General features: G+C 19.3%; 4 protein-coding genes across 4 annotated transcripts in view; 1 reads left to right on the top strand and 3 right to left on the bottom strand. All coding sequences in view use genetic code 6, as the record gives it.

Annotated features, from left to right (window-relative positions):
• The window catches only part of TTHERM_00874810 (kinase domain protein), a gene marked incomplete at both ends in the record, with an annotated part of 6852 nt that extends 2139 nt beyond the window's left edge, over nt 1-4713 (bottom strand). The window contains 14 exons of the mRNA XM_971668.2: nt 1047-1136; nt 1460-1549; nt 1673-1762; nt 1836-1925; nt 2024-2113; nt 2244-2333; nt 2494-2583; nt 2870-2959; nt 3014-3103; nt 3338-3427; nt 3519-3868; nt 4037-4086; nt 4148-4318; nt 4374-4713. Of these exons, the coding sequence (XP_976761.2) occupies nt 1047-1136; nt 1460-1549; nt 1673-1762; nt 1836-1925; nt 2024-2113; nt 2244-2333; nt 2494-2583; nt 2870-2959; nt 3014-3103; nt 3338-3427; nt 3519-3868; nt 4037-4086; nt 4148-4318; nt 4374-4713 (1811 nt within the window). The remainder of the gene's footprint in view (nt 1-1046; nt 1137-1459; nt 1550-1672; nt 1763-1835; nt 1926-2023; nt 2114-2243; nt 2334-2493; nt 2584-2869; nt 2960-3013; nt 3104-3337; nt 3428-3518; nt 3869-4036; nt 4087-4147; nt 4319-4373) is intronic.
• A 1481-nt stretch (nt 4714-6194) lies between these two features.
• Nucleotides 6195-7475, top strand: TTHERM_00874800 (transmembrane protein, putative; the record flags this gene model as incomplete). The annotated part of the gene is made up of 1 exon (XM_971667.1): nt 6195-7475. The coding sequence occupies one exon, from the start codon at nt 6195-6197 to the stop codon at nt 7473-7475; it is 1281 nt and encodes a 426-aa protein (XP_976760.1).
• Nucleotides 7476-8001: 526 nt separating this feature from the next.
• TTHERM_00874790 (translation initiation factor eIF-5A family protein) lies at nt 8002-14577 on the bottom strand (the record flags this gene model as incomplete). The annotated part of the gene is made up of 32 exons (XM_971666.3): nt 8002-8083; nt 8177-8251; nt 8332-8421; nt 8536-8625; nt 8775-8864; nt 8983-9072; nt 9194-9283; nt 9350-9439; nt 9578-9667; nt 9780-9869; nt 10007-10096; nt 10446-10535; nt 10666-10755; nt 10874-10963; nt 11098-11187; nt 11305-11394; nt 11521-11610; nt 11748-11837; nt 11954-12043; nt 12176-12265; nt 12391-12480; nt 12561-12650; nt 12796-12885; nt 13025-13114; nt 13174-13263; nt 13369-13458; nt 13571-13660; nt 13717-13788; nt 14007-14093; nt 14165-14254; nt 14402-14451; nt 14509-14577. 32 exons carry the CDS (start codon nt 14575-14577, stop codon nt 8002-8004), a joined length of 2775 nt encoding a protein of 924 aa, XP_976759.3.
• Nucleotides 14578-15159: 582 nt separating this feature from the next.
• TTHERM_00874780 (translation initiation factor eIF-5A family protein) lies at nt 15160-20324 on the bottom strand (the record flags this gene model as incomplete). Its single annotated transcript, XM_971665.2, has 26 exons — nt 15160-15256; nt 15350-15424; nt 15487-15576; nt 15683-15772; nt 15880-15969; nt 16088-16177; nt 16302-16391; nt 16542-16631; nt 16744-16833; nt 16976-17065; nt 17189-17278; nt 17414-17503; nt 17552-17641; nt 17761-17868; nt 18013-18102; nt 18214-18303; nt 18461-18550; nt 18664-18753; nt 18840-18929; nt 19023-19112; nt 19222-19311; nt 19372-19443; nt 19686-19781; nt 19852-19941; nt 20158-20207; nt 20265-20324. The coding sequence occupies 26 exons, from the start codon at nt 20322-20324 to the stop codon at nt 15160-15162; spliced, it is 2268 nt and encodes a 755-aa protein (XP_976758.2).
• Between the last annotated feature and the right edge of the window lie 479 nt (nt 20325-20803).

Raw genomic sequence — 20803 nt, 5'->3', positions numbered from 1 at the left:
TATAATAAAAATTATTTATTTAAATAAATTGAATATTAAAATACAAAAAATATTAATAATAATAAAAACAAAATTTATAAATAAAATATACTTAAAATCAATATGGAGAACCTAATGAGATAAAAGTGAAGAGCTTAAAAACTGTTTTTATTAATTTAAATAAATTTCAAGGATATTAATAAAAAAATTAATAATTACTTCTTCTTATTCATTATAATATTTAATCTATTACATCATTTATTTATTTTTTCAAAAATATTGGATAGCAATTTATGAAATTTAATTAATTGTAAATGGATAAAAAGAACAAATAAATATAATAATTAATTAATTATCAAATATTAATTTATATATTTGGTTTTATGAAGAGATAGATATCACAGAAAAATTAATTTAACATTCACTATTTAAACTTAATATTTGTATTTAAAACATATAATTAAAAATATATATAGTAGGAATTAGAGATGGCCTGTTATTTATTTAGTCCTATTTGAAAAAATTCTAGTAGTTAATGTTGAAGAAAAATTTTTAAAAAAGGCTAAAATTAAAAATTTAATAGAAAAATCATAAAGATTGATATATATTAAAATTATTAATTAAATTCTATTATAAAATTATTTATTTATTTTTATATAAATCTTATTCAAACACATCAGCCATTCAAAAAATAGTGATCTCAATTCACTAAATTTTCGAATGGCATTTGGCTATAATTTGTTTATCTAAAGCAAATACATAAATTAAATAGTTGCTTTTCCATATCCATGAAAACTTGAAATATGGATTATATATAGTCTTTATATAATTGCTCTACTCTTTTTTTCAAACTTCTACTTTGATGCGATATAATCTTTTCATTTTTTTCAAATTCAATATTAGATTTTACTCAATCCTTGCATTAATCTAATTCCATCTATATTTATAAAAAGCAATAAATTAATAAATAAAATCATTTTTTTTAATTAAATTTTTTATTTTCGTTTGTCAAAAGCAAGCATATTTTTATCTTATACTTTGATTTGATTTGTTTTATAGTAAATTACCTTAAATCAAGATGTAAAGAAATAATCGATTAGCATTTTCTTAAGCACATACCAATGCTATTAGCTCCCTCTTAGCCAAGTGAATTTTCCCTAAAAATATATTATATGTACATTTAACATTTAATATCTAAGTAGAGCAATAAAAGATTATTTTTTTGACAGAGATCAATTAAAATAAAATTAAATTATTCTTTATCATAAATATATTAAATACCAACTTTCAAATTTAAGCAGAGCTATAAATGATAATTATTTTGATTAATCCCAAAGATTAATTAAAATAAAATTAATTTCTAAAATGTAATATTTTTATTACAATAAATTTTGCAGTAAAAAAATATTTCATGTTTAATTAAAACTTTTTTTTTAATCAATTTAATATTGATTGCTCACTGAAAAATATAAATAATTACCCTAAATCGAGTTTTAAATTTAATATTTTCTTGCACTTCACCAAACTCATTCCAACAATCAAAGCTCCTTCAGAACCTAATTTATTCCAACTTTAATAATATATTTTAAATGAGAATATTATGTAATAAATATTTGTATTATTATCATTTTTTTTACTAATTTCTTCTAAATGTATTTGAAGTTAAAAGAAAATTATTATTTAATAAATTTACTGTAAGCTGAGACTCAAAAATTGTAAATTTTGACATTTTTCTAAACTTCTTAAAAGGTTTTATGTTCCCTCGATGCCAAATTCATTTTTGCTAATAATTTGATTAATAAAATAAATAAATATTTAATTCAAAAATCCTTAAATAAATAAATAAATAAAAATACGCAAGATTCAAGCTTATGGATTTAATATTTTGGCATTTTTCTAGACATTATCCTAATTTAGTTGTTCCTTCTGAGCATATTTAATTATCCCTAGCAAAATTAAATTTATCAATTAAATGTTGAGAGCTATGCAATCAATCAATTAATCAATCAATTTGATTTCTGAATAAACTCAATTAAAAAATTACTATAGTTCTAAATTCAAAGAGGTAACATTTTAGCACTTTTCAAGGCTTGTTGCTATATATTTAAGTCCTTCTGAATAAATTTTGTTATAACTACAAAAAAATTGATTTAATTTCCAAATTATTTTAAAGTAAGATTTAATTAATTAACGATAAAAAAGCATATGCAACTAGCATTTTACTATTTTTTCATTTACTTATAAATTTGTAAGAAATTAATTACCCTAAGTCAAGACTCAAAAAAATTATATTTATGCATTTTTGTAGGTATTTTGCAATAAAATTTGCTCCTTCTTGAGAAATTGTATTATAACTAAGAAAATTATAAATAAATTTAATCAATTTATTAATATTTTTGAAAAAATAAACTTCAATTAAAAACAAAAGAAATAAATCAAATTTAAAACATTTTATTCTTTAAAAGTAAATTAGGAAAAAACTTTAATAAAAATTAATTTATGTATTAAATGTACCCAAAATCAAGATGAATTTATTTTATATTCTGACATTTTTCTAAACTCAAAGTAATATTTTTTACACCTTTATCACCAAATTTATTTTCCCTATTAAATTATGAAATCAATTTATCTCAGTTATTTATTTCTTTTTTATTATATATTTATAATTTTTCTGCTTATAAAGATGAAATTTTTTATTTTAATTTTCTAAAAATTCACAATCTCACTTGTTTGTTTCAAAAGTATTTGCGATAAGTATCTTAGATATTTTGAATTTTAATGAGTTTATTAAATAAGCTACTAACACAATAAACTTAAAGTTTAAAATATAATTAATTATCAGATTTATTAAGAAATACCTAAAAGAAAAACTATAAAAAAATTTGGTTACCCAAGATCAAGACTTAAAGTATTAATATTTTAACAATTTTCTAATCTTTCTCCGATACTTTTTGCTCCTTCTACTAAAATTTAATTTTAACTTAAAAATACATTTTGTAAAATTTAACTATTTCTAAATAAAGTTAAAAAAAACTGTAAAACGAGATCTAGTGAAGTAATTTTTTAACATTTTTCTAAACCCATTCCAATTAAATTTGCACCTAGTTATCCAATTTAATTATAGCTATTTAAGTTAAAAGAAATATTTGAGTTTTAATAAACATTTTAAACTAATCTTAATTATTAAATAAATAGAATATATTGATGATGTTTTAGCGAAAAGAATAATTTTTTTTTCTTTGAATTAAAAATAAATAAAAAACTAGCCATCTAGTACTAAAATTAACTATCAAATAATTAAAAATTTTAAGATAATTTTTTAATAGATAAAAATTATTTATAAAAAATAAAAAATTACCCTAAGTTGAGAAACAATGATGTTAAATTTTAACATTTTTCTAATGTGCTTCCAATATAATCTGCTCGGTTATCATCAATTTTTTGCAATCTATAAAAATAAAATTAGATTTAAAATAAAAATAATAACAATAAATTAAATAAAGTAATATAAATTTATATAAAAAAAATAAAAAATATACTTCAGATCAATATGCAATATTTCATAGTCAGTTCCTTTCTATATTTCTTCAAATTTAAATATTTCAAGTTTTCTAAATTCCTTTTATAGCTTAAGCTATTTAAGTAATTCATCATCAACTTCAAATGATTCTAAGCTTTAAAGGACAGTATAAATTTAAATACTTTTGTCTTTACTAGGCTCTACCAATTTAGAAAGTATATTATTAATAAATTCAAGTTCTTCTGAGTTGCTTAAAGACAGAAAAGTAGAATAAATGCTTTAAAATTGCAATAATGATTTTTCCTTTTCTGTAACTGCTCTCTATAGAAAAGCTTCAATCAGCAATACTCCTATTGAGTACACTTCATTCTTTTTGTAAAAAAAATATGATTCTCATCATTTATTAAATATAAAAAATCTTAAAATTTATTATAATATAAGCAAGTAGAATTAAATAACTACTAATTTTTTTTCATTTTATTTAAGCAATTTATTTAAAATCTATTTAACAACATAGCTTTATAAAAATTAATTTACAGACACATCTTCTCCAGATGAAGTATTGTTAAGGTTCTTAGGTAATTGAGCTATTTTAATTTATTTATTTTAAACTTTTTTGGTTTGAATTCAACAAGAAATAAATTATACCTATGAGTAGTTAATTTTTTTATTTGCTGTATAAAATTTGGGTAGACTTAATATTGCTATTAAAAATACCTTTATCTTATAACAAAAACAAACCTTTCAATAGTTAATAGGCCATCACATATATTTATTTCATATTTAATTTATTAAGTTCTAAAATAGTCTTTAAATTGCCTTTTATTTATTTGATTAATGTTAATTTCTTTTAAAAATAGTTTTTGTTTATTACAGTCGCAAAGTTCCATAACAATACCAATTAACCCTCTTTCTTCATCTTAAATCATTTCAATTATGCTTAAAACAAATTTTTCACAATTAATTTGCTGTAATTTATAAATTTGTTTTTCAAAAGCCTAAAGATTTTATGAATCTTAATCATCTTATTTTAAATAAATCTTGATTGCAACTTAACATCTCAATTTCTAAGAAAATGCTGCTGTTAAAATTGATAAATTTCCTTTTTTCAATACTTTTATAAAATTATAATTTGTTTGCTTTAGAAAATCTTTGACAATATCTTCATTTAATCCTTTTATTAGACTATCTCTTTAAATATTTTTTGGGTCCATTTTATCTTTTATTTTGCTTTAAATAGTCGATTTATTATTATTTTTTAATTAAGACTTATTTCTTAATTAAATTCATGACATTATATTTTAATGTAAGTGTTTATTTATTTATTTGAATATTTTTTCAAATACATTCATTATTAAAGAAATTCAAAAATTAAAAGCATTAGAAAGAGTATTTATACTTAATGATTTACTAACTCTTTAATTCCAAACAAAATGCTTATATAAAATTATTTAACTAAAATTTGATTTTGATATTAGCATAAATGATAAACAGGGTCTAAATAAAAACAGGGGAGTTATTTCTTCAAAATCATCAAATAAACATATATTTATTTGTCTTATCTTAATATTTAAAAATCATATAAATTATTTATTTTAAGGTATGTTCAACAATTTTTATTATCAACATACATTTTATAGAATGATTTTGCAAAATGTTATTTATTTTTCTTCCTTTTCTAAAATAAATCACTAAGTTAAAAATAAAGCAAAGCAAACACCTCTTTGTACCCTTTTAAAAAATAAAGGTTTTTTATTTTGAAAATTATGATCAAAAACTTTAAATTAAAAGTTTAATTTAATTACTAAAAATTCAAAATAACAATATAATAAACACCAATAAAATATCATTTTACCTTTTTTTATAATTTGCTTATAATTTTTAGACTAAAGGTCAACATTTATTTTACATTTTGAAAGTAAAATGATAAACGTAAACCTGTATTCATTTTATCTTTATATTGAAAGTTTTATAAATTAATTTATTTAAGGTATTTTCAACCATTTTATTTTAATGAGATTCTTTACTTTTTTTATGATTGATAGAAAAAAATATAAATTGAGTATGTAAAAGATTTCTTTTGCTTTTTATATTCATTGTTTTATAAAAAACAATATAAAATACAAAAGTTTATGAGTTCAAGTAAATTTATTTAAAATATTTCAAAAATACTTTCTATTGACCTTATGCTAGGAGCAGATGCTAATAGAGTTTCCATAACTTTGATACTTTTTAAAAAATCCATATTGATGAAGGCCATTTCTTGTAGATAAAAAATTTTTTAATAATTTTTGATAAGGAAAAGAAATTGTTCAGAATTTTGTTCATTCAAAAAAAATAAATAAATCATGATCAAAAAATCTAAAAATAAAAAAGATTAAATAAATACAAAAATATTTGAAAAGCATTAATTATTTCTTTTTAGAAGGTCTAAATATTCAATTAAATGTAAGTAAAATCTTAATTAGGAAACCTATTAAATTAATAGGAAAGCTGATATTATAATAAAAGAAATTATAATTACATTTGAAAATTTTTGATGATGCACATTAAGTTAATAAATGAATTTTGATAATCCAATACAATCAACTCATCATTTTTTGCTTAAGCAATTATTTAAGAAGTTCTATCTAATTATGGTTCAGAAACAAAGAAATAATTAATTAGAAATATATTTAGTATAAACGAAATATATATGAAGAATCTCTTAGCAATTATAATCATTGGAGCCATAATTTCTCCATATATAAATTGCATTGAAACGATGAGCGCTCGTACAGACTATACACAATTATCTACTTTAATTAATTTTAACTTAGGTTCTCCAGCAGTTCCTCTCAAACTGCAAGCTTATTTTGGTACATTGTCTGATAATTCTAATCTGGGATAATTTATCATTGACTTAAGCATAAGGGATACTAATTATTAGTACTATGAGTAGTTGTACAACATTGGAGTTAAAAAATTTTATAGCATAGACAAAAGTTCAACTGTTTAAATAGAGAAACCATTTGAAAGAAAAGAATAAAGTCGTTATGGAGGATAAATATCTGGAGTATATGCTAAAGATGTATTATCATATAACAAAATAAAGTCTAATTATCAATTTGCTTGTGTTCAGTTTGCATATGATTTAATTTAAATTTATTATAATGGTGTAATTGTTTTCAATAAAATAACTGACAACATCTTTGATTAAATGTATTAAGAAAATGCTATTAGCACAAGCGACTACATTTTAAGTGGATCTAAATATGATTTGCCAATAAGTGACACTACTTTCATATAGACAAACAGTATTGATATTACCTTTGATTTAGACATTAATTCAGAATACTATAACAATCCCTCTAATCCATTGGTTAGCAACTCAGATACTTTTCAAATTATGAGCTATGGAATCTATTTAGATGGTGAAGATTTTACTGATAAAATAAAACAAAAGCGAATCACATTAGATTAGCTTACAGATCAGAGTGGTAAAATTAATGACACTACTTATATCCCTAAAGATCTTCTAGAAATGGTAATGCAAAATTATAATATCCCTGATGATTTTACTTATAGAAGTTGTAATAATTGTTAATGCTATGAAGCTGAAAGCTTGCCTGAAATAAGTCTCTTTACTGAAGAATACAAAATAACTATTAAACCAGATCAATACATAGTAAAATATGAAAATAGTTGCTTTGTTAATTTAGACAAGTCAGACAATTTTGTAATTTCATCTCCTTTGTTATTTAATTCTGATATCAAAATTTTGTATCAAAAACAATCTAACTCAATAAAAATAATTAATGCAAAGCTGATCAACCACATGAACTTGAAATAAATAATAATAATATTTCCTATCTTAAATCTGCTTATACTAATAACCCTTTTATATATCCCTATTAAATGGGCGTTAAATTTTTAGTCTTATAAATTAGAATAAATTTCTACTTTACAATGCTAATTTAAAATGAAACAAAATTGATAAAGTAATTTTTATCATCAAAGCAAAAAATAAATCTAAAAATAAATAAGAATTCTAAATATTCCTAAAATAAATTAAAATATATGAAATTATTTGTTGTAAACTAGATTTTTATTTTGTTCTTCTTAGTAATTTATATTTTTTCAAGCTATATTTAAAGGATTTGGTTTCATTTAAATCATTATTTTATTATTTTGAAATAAAACAACAATAACTAACTATTAAATCGAAATCAATATGGATTGAATTTGACGAAGTTAAACCTCATAAATTTTAAAATATAATATATACCTGTTCCTGCATTTGAAATATCACTCACTGATTATTATATCTAATAATATTTGTGATTTCAAACTTTTTAGATTATTTAATTATGATATTAAATAAATTGATTTTCTGAAAACGGAATTACATTATAAAATATATATTTATTACATAACTTTTATATTCAATCTTTATTGTTATAAAAAAATACATACTATTAATTAATTAATTAATAAATATTTAATTATTAATTTTAGTAAATTCAAAATACATTCAATTTAACTAATCTTTTGATTTTTTAAGCTAATCTTTTGATTTCTAAGTATGATTCTATACTGAATTGTCTTTTTATATATATAAATATATTTTTTAGATAAATTAATTGTTTTACTTACTTACTTATAAGTATAAATTTTAAACAATAAAAAAATAATTACGTTGTAAAAAGTGTCAATAACTTTATATTTTTACAGTTGATAGTATCACTAGATTTTAAAAACTTCTCATCATTACTTATAAGATAAAGATATTTAAATAACAATCTTGAAAGCTTTAACATAAATTTTTTTCAATTGTAATAAATGAAATTTACTCTGAGATAAATAGTAAAGTTGTAAGTTAAGTGCAGTTAGTTAAGAATAATCTAATATCTTATGCTCCCTTATCACCGATTTTATTAGAACTTTTTAAAAATTAGTTCATTAATTATTTTAATTTTTTTGAGATTTAAGCCAACAAATATAAATTATTTAAATTTTAATAAATCATCTATTAATAAATGTAAAATTTATTTTACTTAATAATAAAAGTGAGATTAGTAAGCAATTTGCAATTATTAAGTGCTGTAGCGATGGTAGAAGCTCCATCATCCCCAATTTAATTTGATCTTTTATAAATTAAAATCACATTTAATTAAAAATTAAAGACATTTACTTTATCAATTTTAAGTTTATTAAATTCAGTTTGAATAAAAGCTTTTACATAATTAATTATTTTCAAAAATAATAAATAAATAAATAAATAAAATAAATTTACCTTATCCAAAATTATAAATTTGTTAATTGAGTGCAGTTACCCAAACCTAATCCAATATTTTATGCTCCTTTTTCACTGACTTTATTATTCCTTTTCAATAAAAATAAATCAATTTATTAACTATTTTAATTGTTTTAACATTTCAATAAAAATATAAAATAATTAAACTTTTTTAAGTTATCAATAAATAAGTATAAAATTTGATTACGAAATATTAAAATCGAGATCAGTAAGGAATTTGCAGTTGCCAAGTGCTGTGCCGATAGTAGAAGCTCCATCACAGCCAATTTAATTTGATCTTTTATAAATGAAAATAAAAATTATTTAAAAATTAAAGACATTTGATAAATTCTAAACTTATTTAATTAACTTTGATTGAATAAAAAGCTTTTAGATAATATTATATTAAATAAATTTACCTTAACCAAAATTTTAAATTTGTAAGTTGAGTGCAGTTACTCAAACCTAATCCAATATTATATGCTCCTTTATCAGCAATTTGATTTTACCTTTTCAAACAAATTAAATCAATTTAAATTGTTTTTTTTGACATTTAAATCAGAAATTTATTTTACGAAACATTAAAGTGAAGATTAGTAAGCAGTTTGCAGTTACCAAGTGCTGTACCGATAGCAGAAGCTCCATCATCACCAATTTAATTTAAGCTTTTATAAATGAAAATCATATTTAATTAAAAATTAAAGACATTTTATATATTTTAAGATTATTTAATTCATTTTGATTGGATAAAAAGTTTTAAAATAAATAATTATAATCAATATTGATAAATAAAATAAATTTACTTAATATGAAATACTAAATTTGTAAGTTGATTACAGTTACTCAAACCTAATCCAATACTTTATGCCCCTTTATTACTGATTTTATTTTACCTTTTCAAATAAAATATATCAATTTAAATTGTTTTGAAATTTAAATCATAATAAAAAAAAATAATTCAAACTTTTTTAATTTTTCAATAAATAAATATAAAATTGATTTTACGAAATATTAAAATGAAGACTAGTAAGCAATTTGCAGCTACCAAGTGCTGTACCGATACTAGAAGCTCCATCATCCTCAATTTAATTTATGCTTTTATCAATTAAAATCACAAAAATTAATTAAAAATATTTATTTTATAAATTTTAAATTTATTTAATTCAGTTTGAATATTAAACTTTAACATCATTATTTAAATAATAATAAATAAATAAATTGAATAAATTTACCTTATCTAAAATTGTAAATTTGTAAGTTGAGTGCAGTTACTCAAACCTAATCCAATACTTTATGCTCCTTTATCACCGATTTTATTTTCCCTATTCAAATAAAATAAATCAATATATTAACTATTGCTATACTGTAATAATTATTTCTTAAGTAGGAAGTATATATAAACTGTAATTTCTCGATTACTAGGATTTCTGAAAGTCGGAAATCTGTTTATCCGAGAGTGAAATTATTTGAAATATCACAAATCATTATATCATGATCCGTGATATTTCAAATGCAGGAACAGGTATATATTAAATGTATATTTCTAACTCAAAAAATAATTGTTCGAGAATAGCTATATTTAAATTGTTTTGAAGTTTAAATCAAATTATATTAAATAAATTAAACTTTGTTAAGTTATCTATAAATAAATAAAAATAAAATTAATTGTACGTAATATCAAATAGGAGATTAGTAAGGAATTTGCAGTTACCAAGTGCTGTACCGATAGTAGAAGCTCCATCATCACCAATTTAATTTGAGCTTTTATAAATGTAAATCAAATTTAATTAAATTAAAGACATTTATTTTACAAATTTTAAGTTTATTTAATTCAGCTATAATAAAATTTTTTACATAAATTTTTAAAAAGTAATAAATGAAATAAATTTACCTTAACTCAAACTATAAATTTGTTAGTTGAGTGCAGTTACTCAAACCTAATCCAATATTTTGTGTTCCTTTATCACTGACTTAATTTTCCCTTTTCAAATAAAATAAATCAATTTATTACCTATTTAAATTATTTTGACATAAAAATCAAATTATATAAAATAAGTAAAATTTTTTTAAGTTATCAATAAATTATAAAATTTGATTACGAAATATTAAAATAGAGATCAGTAAGGAATTTACAGTTACCAAGTGCTGTACCTATAGCAGAAGCTCCATCATCCCCGATTTAATTTGAACTTTTGAAAATGAAAATCACGTTTAATTAAATATTAAAGACAATTATTTTATTAATTTTAAGTTTATTTAATTCAGTTTGAATAAAAAGCTTTTCCATAATTATTTTTCAATATAATAAATGAGATAAATTTACCTTATTCCAAATTCTAAATTTGTAAGTTGAGTGCAGTTTCTCAAACCTAATCCAATATTTTGTGCTCCTTTATCACCTAAATAATTTTCCCTTTTCAAATATAATAAATCAATTAATTAACTATTTAAATTGTTTTGACATTTAAATCAAAATATGTAAAATATTAAAACTTTTTTTAAATTATCAATAAATAAATAAATTGTTTACGAAATATTAAAGTGGAGATCAGTAAGGAATTTACAGTTACCAAGTGCTGTACCTATAGCAGAAGCTCCATCATCCCCGATTTAATTTAAACTTTTAAAAATGAAGACCATGTTTAATTAAAGACATTTATTTTATAAATTTTAAGTTTATTTAATTCAGTTTGGATAAAAAGAATTCCATAATTATTTTTCAAAGTAATAAATGAAATAAATTTACCTTATCCGAAATTCTAATTTTGTAAGTTGAGTGCAGTTTCTCAAACCTAATCCAATATTTTATGCTCCTTTATCACCGACTTAATTTTTCCTTTTCAAATAAAATAAATCAATTTATTTATTAACTATTTTAATTGTTTTGACATTTCAATAAAAATATATAAAATAATTAAAACTTTTTTAAGTTATCGATAAATAAATAAATAAATAAAAATAAAATGTGTTTACGAAATATTAAAATCGAGATCAGTAAGGAAATTGCAGTTACCAAGTGCTGTACCAATAGCAGAAGCTCCATCTTCCTTAATTTAATTTTCGCTATTTTAAAAATGAATGAAATTTTATCTATAAATTGTAAGTATATTGAATTCATTCATTTTGAATAAATAGCTTTCTCATAATTTTTTTAAAAGTAATAAATGAAATAAATTTACTTAATCCAAATTTTTAAATTTGTAAGTTCAGTGCAGTTTCTTAAGCCTAATCCAATATTTTATGCTCCTTAATCTCCAATTTTATTTCCACTTTTCAAATAAAATAAATAGTTTAACTAATTATTTATATTTGTAAGATATTCAATTCAAAATAAAAAAAATAATTAATTATTATTTTTTATTTATTTAGTTATTAATAAAAAAACATAAAATTAATGTTACTAGATCTAAAGCTAGAGATTAGTAAGGAATCTACAGTTACCAATAGTCCTACCGATAACAGAAGCTCCATCATTTCCAATTTAATTTAATCTATTATTAATTAATTAAATAATAAATAAATACATAATTTTATTAAAATAAATTAAAAATTATTAAAATTAAATTTGAATAAAAATAAATTAAAAAAATTTTTAATAATGAAAAATTAAATTTACTCCATCCCAATATCTAAATTGGTAAGTTGATTACATTTACTTAAACCTAATCCAACGCTTAATGCTCCTTAATCACCAATTTTATTTTATCTTTTCAAAAAAAATAAACAAATTATTAGTAAATAAATTATTTAAGTTTTTTTTATCAAAATTTGAAAATTAAAAATTACCTCAAACAAAATTTTAAATTAACAAGTAATTGTAAGTTGCTTAATGCTGTTCCAAAAGAATATGCTCCTCCATCCCCAATTTAATTGTTACTTTTATTATAGAAAATCATATGTTAATAAATTAATTTATCATCTTTTAATTTATTAATTTAAAAATTTTTAAAAAATACTAAAAATAATCAAAATATTAAATCTTTTTTTAGATTGATTTTAAAAAATGAAAAATAAAAATTACCAAAGCATAAATTTTAAATTCATAAGTAATTTACAACGTCCTAGCGCTAAAAAAATAGCAGATGCTCCTTCGTCACCAATATAATTGTCACTAATAAAATATGAAATGTCATATATTTAAAAATGAATATCAACTTAACAATTTTTAAGGATTAAATATTTTAAAAAGTTTCAAACTTTCTTCAATTAATTTAAATTTATTCTTAAAAAAAAATATTAAAATTAGTTACGAGAGGTTAATATCTAGATCAGTCAGCATTCTACAACTATCTAATGCTTTACTAATAGAAAATGCACCTTCTTTTCCAAATAAATTTGCACTTTTTAAGTTTTTACAATTAGTATAAAATTATATTGGAAAAAAATGAATAAAATTTACGCTGTATTTAAAGTTAAAGTTGTGAGTTTAGTACAACTGCTAATACCTTCTGCAATACTCTAAATCCCTCTATCGCCCAATTTATTTTTCCTTTCCAAATAAATATTTTGAATAAATAAATAAATAATTTATTTGTATTTGAAACAATTCAATAAATATGACTGGATATGTTTAATATAATTAAAATAAAATTACCATAGCTGCAGATTTAAGTTAGTAAGCGTTTTGCATCTATTTAATAAAGTGCAAATCCAAATTGCACCTCCTTCACCAATTTAATTTCCACTTTTATAAAAAAACATTAATTAAAATAATTAAGTACAAATAATGAAAAAATTTAATGAGTTAGGAAAGATGAACTTAATTATAAATAAATTTTAAAAAAAAGAATAAATACTCTAAATTTAACTGTAAACTGTTGAGATTAATTAGATCAATCGTAGTTTCTTCTAAAAGAATCTTTCCTTAAGCTTACATTTCTTTTAAACTTTCAAATTAAAAAATAAATAATTAATTAGATATCAATCAATAATTCTTCTTTACCTAGGTTCTTTAGGAGCTCCTCTGTAAAAAATACTTTGGAAAAACTAAATCTGGGCATATATTTAATCATTGCTATTTAAATAAAATAAAGTTAAATTCAATCTATTTTAATTTATTTAAATTTTTAAATTAGCAAAAAGGGATAGATTAATTAGTTATCTTAGCTTTTGATACATGGTAGAAATAAATAAATAAATAAATAACTATGCTAGGGGTTTAGATAGTATTATAATTTATTAAACACTTTGTTATCAATATTAAAGATTTATTAACAATCAAAATACATTTACCTGATATTATTAGTTTCAACTAAATTCTTTATTTATCTAAATCTAATAAATAATTAATTTATCTCATCACTTGAAATACTTTCCTTACTAAATATTAGATTGGTTGATAGAAAAATTAATTAATTATGATATTTAAGAAAATAAAGTGAAATTATTACTTAAGATTTAATATTAAAGATTCTAATTTTTCACATTATAGTAAAGAAGTGTTAAGCTAAGCAACTTATTCATTACTAAGAGTACAATTTCTATTTATTTTATAAATAATAACAAAAAAAATTAATTTTTGAATAAATCAATGAATGAAAGATATTAATTATTAATTCTTCATTTTATAAATTTATCAAAATTTATGATTAAATATAAAGGAATAAATTTTTATAAGTAATTCTTACTTCAACTATAGCTCAATACAAGTTAGAGCTTTCAAATTTGATTTCATTAACTATTTTTTTAAAAAAAATATATTATAATATTAGATAGAAGTAATAAAGATGGATACATCTTCTAGATTATTAAAAAAGTTATTCTGTTAATTCATCTTTTTATTTACTATTAATATTTATTTCATTATTAATTTATTAATTATTACTAGAAATTAATAATTTTGATTAATTAAAAAAATACTTTATTATCTTTTTAAATAAGAAAATTTAGGACTAGAGAAATTTTTAATACAGCAGATTTCAAATAAATGAAACCTTCAACTATCACCAATTTTTTCTCCTCAAAGCATTTTACATCAAGGACTAAATTTTAAAACATTTTTCAAAATTAAAATATAATTACTTACTATAGTAGATTATTTTTATTTTCTCACACTATTTCTACTACTCTATTAGTATTTATTTTCAAATGTGATTTATTTAAAGTTTGGTTGTACGTAAATCAATCAATTGAAAAAAATATTTATAAAAAAATTTTTATAAAAATTAAAATATTTTAAACAAACATTAAAAATACATACATGACAAACAAACAATTCACATAAATATTCATTTTTAGTTATCTTAACTTAAAATTTTTTTATATTTTGAGAAAATAGTAGTACTAAATAAAAAAATAAAAACTCATTACATAACTATTATATTCTATCTTTTTTGTTATAAAAAATAAGTATTGTTAATAAATAAAAAAATAAATACTTAATTATTCATTTTTGTAAATTCAAACTACATTTTAATGTTACTAATCTTTTTATTTTTTAAGCTAATCTATAGATATCTGATTTTGTTTTTTTTTGCTTAAATCTAATTTTATATATTTAAATATTTATTTTTAGATAAATTAATTGTTTTAGTTACTTATAAATATCTAATTTTAAAAAATGAAAAAGTAATTACGTTGTATAAAGAGTCAATAACTTTATATTTTTACAGTTGATAATATCACAGGATTTTAGAAACTTCTCATTAATACTTAAAAAAATATATTTTAATTATTATCTTAAAAAATTTAAGATTATTTTTTTTAAATTTACTCTGAACCAAAAACTAAATGTGAAAGTTGAGAGCATTTACTCAAACCTAATCCAATATTTTATGCTCCTTTATCACCAATTTTGTTATAACTTTTTAAAAATTAGTTCATTCATGTTTTGAGTTTTAAATCAAAAATATATTATATTTTCAATTTTTTAAGTTATCAATAAATAAATAAATATAAAATTAATTTACTGAATATATAAAGTGAGACTAGTAAGAAATTTGCATTTACTAAGTGCATTACTGATAGCTGAAGCTCCATTATCCCCAATTTAATTTGAGCTTTTATTCATGAAAATCATGATTAATTAAAAATTTATGTTAAGTTTATTTAATTCAGTTTGAATAATAAATAAGCTTTTACATAATAATAAATAAAATAAATTTACTTTATCAATAATTATAAATTTGTAAGTTGAGTGCAGTTACTCAAACCTAATCCAATATTTTATGCTCCTTTATCACCAATTTTATTTTCCCTTTTCAAATAATATAAATCAATTTATAAACTATTTTAATTAATTATTTTGGCATCTAAATCAAATTAATAATTTAAACATTTTTAAGTTATCAATAAATTAAAAAAAATTATTTTACTCAAAACTAAAAGTGAGATCAGTAAGGAATTTAAAATTAGCAAGTGATGTACCGATAGTAGAAGCTCCATCATCTCCAATTTAATTTGAGCTTTTATAAATGAAAATCATGTTTAATTAAAAATTAAAGACATTTATTTTATAATTTTAAGTTTATTTAATTCAGTTTGAATAATAAATAAGAATTTACATAATAATATATAAAATAAATTTACTCTATCCAAAATTCTAAATTTGTAAGTTGAGTGCAGTTACTCAAACCTAATCCAATACTTTATGCTCCTTTATCACCAATTTTATTTCCCCTTTTCAAATAACATAAATCAATTTTTAACTTAAATTAAAATCACATTTAATTAAAAATTAATGACATTTATTTTATAAATTTTAAGTTTATTTAATTCAGTTTTAATAATAGATAAGCGTTTACATAATAATAAATAAAATAAATTTACTCTATCCAAAATTTTAAATTTGTAAGTTGAGTGCAGTTACTCAAACCTAATCCAATATTTTATGCTCCTTTATCACCAATATCATTTTCCCTTTTCAAATAACATAAATCAATTTATTAATTATTTTGATATCTAAATCCAAATATATCAGAAATTAAACATTTTTAAATTATCAATAAATTTTTAAAAAAGATTATTTTACCCAATACTAAAAACGAGATCAGTAAGGAATTTAAAGTTACCAAGTGCTGTACCGATAGTAGAAGCTCCGTCATCTCCAAATTAATTTGAGCTTTAATAAATCAAATTCAAGTTTAATTAAAAATTAAAGAAATTTGTTTTATAAATTTTAAGTTTATTTAATTCAGTTTGAATAATAAATAAGCTTTTACATAATTAATTATTTTAAACAATAATAAATAAGATAACTTTACTTTATCCAAAATTCTAAATTTGTAAGTTGAGTGCAGTTACTCAAACCTAATCCAATATTTTATGCTCCTATATCACCGATATTATTTTCCCTTTTCAAATATCATAAATAAATAAATTTATTAAATATTTAAATTATTTTTAAATTTATCAAAATATATAATATGATTAAAACTTTTTTAAGTTATCAATAAATAAATTAAAAATTAATTTACATAATACTAAAACTGAGACTAGTAAGCAATTTGTAATTACTAAAAGCTGCACCGATAGCAGAAGCTCCATCGTCTTCAATTTAATTTGAGCTTTTATAATTGAAAATAACGTTTTATTAAAAATTAATGAATGATATTTAATATATATTTTAAGTTAGTTTAATTTATGTTTGAATAAATATTTTTAGATAATTAATTATTTGAAATAATAATAAATAAATTTACTCTATCTAAAATTCTAAATTTGTAAGCTGAGTGCAGTTACTCAAACCTAACCCAATATTTTATGCTCCTTTGTCACCGATTTCATTTTCCCTTTTCAAAAAATATAAATCAATTTAAATAAAAAAATATTTATTTTACGAAAAATTCAAATCTAGATTAGTAAGGAATTTGCAGTTAGCAAGTGCTGTACTTATAGCAGAAGCTCCATTATCCCCAATTTAATTCTAGCTTTTTATAAATTAAAATCAAGTTTAATTAAAAAAAAAAGAAATTAAAAAATTTTAAATTAAAATAGTTCAGGTTGAATAAATAGCTTTGTCATTATTTTTAAAAAATAATAAATTCACCAAATCCAAATTTTTAAGTTTGTTAGTTGAATGCAATTACTCAAGCCTAATCCAATATCTTATGCTCCTTAATCTCCAATTTTATTTCCACTTTTCATATAAAATAAACTAATTATTTAAATATATTTTGGAATTTAATTCAAAATAAAAAACAAACATAATTAAACACTTTAAGTTATCTATGAATAAACATAAAATTAATTTGACTAAATATTATTTAATTTTTTCAGTAATAAAAAAAATGATATTTACTCCATTCCAATATCTAAATTCTTAAGTTGGTTGCATTTACTTAAGCCTTAACCAATGCTTAATGCTCCTTTATCACCGATTTTGTTTTACCTTTTCAAACAAAGTAAATCAAATTGTTAATTAATTATTTTCAAAATAATATCAAAAATAAAAATTTAATTAACTTTTTTTAATCAAAGTTAGAAAATTAATTAAAATTACCTCAGACAAAATTTTAAATTAATAAGTAACTGTAAGTTGCTTAATGCAGTTCCAAAAGAATATGCTCCTTCTTCCCCAATTTCATTGTTACTTTCATTATAGTAAATCATATGTTAATAAATTAATTTATTTATTAACTTAAAATTTTAAAAAATATATACCAAAAATATAAAAAATATGAACTAATTAACTAACTAACTAACTAACTAAAATCTTTCAGTTTTTAAAAAATGAAAATCAAAATTACCAAAGCACAAGTTTTGAATTTATAAGTAATTTACAGCTACCTAGTGCTGCAAAAATAGCAGATGCTCCTTCCTCTCCAATTTAATTGTTGCTAATAAATACAAATCAATGATAACTTAAAAAATAGTAAGGATTAAAAATTAAAAATTTTATTAAATTATCTACAATTAATTTAAATTTATTAAAAAAATTAAAATTAGTTACGAGAAGTTAATATCTAGATCAGTCAACATTTTACAGCTATATAATGTTTTACTAATAGAAAATGCACCTTCTTTTCCAAATAAATTTGCACTTTTTAAATTTTTTATTTACAATTAAGTATAAAATTATTTACATAAAAAAATTTTAATTTATAAATAATAATCAATTAAATTTACGCTGTGTTTAAAGTTAAAGCTGTGAGTTTATCACAACTGCTAATACCTTCTGCAATGCTCGATATGCCTCTGTCACCCAATTTATTATCCCTTTCAAAATAAATATTTTTAATAAATAATTGCTATTTGAAACAAAGCAATAAATATAAATGAATATGTTTAAAAAAATTAAAATAATATTACCAAAGCTACAGATTTAAGTTAGTAAGTGTTTTGCATCTACATAATGCTGTATAAATCCAAATTGCACCTTAATCTCCAATTTAATTTCCACTTTTATTAAAAAACATTATTTAAAATAATTTAGTACAAATAATGAAAAATTTTAATGAGTTTTCAACTATGAACTTAATTATAAATAAATTAAAAAAAGAATAAATACTCTAAATTTAATTGTAAACTGTTAAGATTAATTAGATTTCTCATAGTTTCTTCTAATAGAATATTTCCTTATGCTTAAATTTGTTATAATCTTTCAAATTAAAAAATAAATAATCAATTAGATATCAATCAATCAATAATTCAATTTTACCTAAGTTTCTTAACAGTTGATTTGTTAAAAATATGCTTGAAAAACAAAATTTGGGCAAATATTTAATCATTGCTATTTAAATAAAATAAAATTATCTCATTTTTAATTTATTTAAATTTTTTAATTAGAAAAAAGATATAGATTGATAAATTAATATCTTATTTAACATAATTTAAAAAGTGAGATTCAAACTTTTAGCTTTTTTAAACGGTAGAAATAAATAAAGAAATAACTATGTTTTTAGATAATATTATAATTTATTAAACAATTTGTTGGCATTATTAAAGATTTATTAACATATACATTATATTTACCTCTTATTATTAGCATCAACTAAATTTTTTATTTATCTTTAATTAAAAAATTCTGCATATTATTATTTTATCTTATCATCTGAAATAGTTTCCTTACTAAATGTTTTATTAAGAGCAAAAAAAATGATTAATTATGAAATTAAAGAAATTAAAGTGAAATTATTACTTAAGATTTAATATTAAAGATTCTAATTTTTCACATTATCCTAAAGAAGTGTTAAGCTAAGCAATTTATTCATTACTAAGATTACAATTTCTATTTATTTTATAAATAGTAACAAAAGATTTAATTTAAGAATAAATTAATTATTGAATGAGAAATATTAAATTAATTTTATTAATTCTTAATTTTGTAAATTCATAAAAAATAGAAAAAGTTTGTTTTAAAATATTTATTTGAATTAAAAAAAATATTGTTTTTAAAAATTTATATTTAAATATGAATGAATAAATTTTTATAAGTAATTCTTACTTTAACTGTAAGTCAATATGAGTAAGAGCTTTCAAGTTTGATTTCATTAACTGTTTATTTAAAAAAAATATTTTATAATATTAAATAAAAGTAATAAAGATCGATACATCTTCTAGATTAGTAAAAGAGTTATCCTGTTATTTCATTTTTTTATTTTTATTTTCCATTAAAATTTTATAATTATTAATTTATTAATTAATTTTTATCAGAAATAATAATTTTGATTAATTCAAAAAATTTTTGATTATCTTTTTTAAATAAGAAAATATGTAATTGGAGCAATTTTTAGTTTATCAGATTTCAAATGAAACCTATCGCACTAATTATTCTCCAACAAACATTTTACATTTATGGCTAAATTTTTAAACATTTTAAAAAATTAAAATATACTTACTTACTGTAGATTATCTTATTTTCTCACACTATATAAAGTGTTATTTTGTGTTTATGTTAATCAATTTAAAGTTATGTGAGTAATTTTTTTATGGAATTAATAAAATTATTGAATTTCTATTTAACTTTCTTTATATCATTTAGAAATTTAATTTAAAAGTGTTAAAAAAATGATATTTGGAATTTTGTTTAAACTAAATTATTATCTTAAGTAAATATGGATTGAAATTGATGAAGTTAAATCATATAAATT

This window comes from Tetrahymena thermophila (assembly GCF_000189635.1).
Source record: "Tetrahymena thermophila SB210 genomic scaffold scf_8254822, whole genome shotgun sequence".
Lineage (NCBI taxonomy): Eukaryota > Ciliophora > Oligohymenophorea > Hymenostomatida > Tetrahymenidae > Tetrahymena > Tetrahymena thermophila.
Note: the sequence above shows the minus strand (reverse complement) of the source record. Positions and strands in the feature narration are given on the sequence as shown.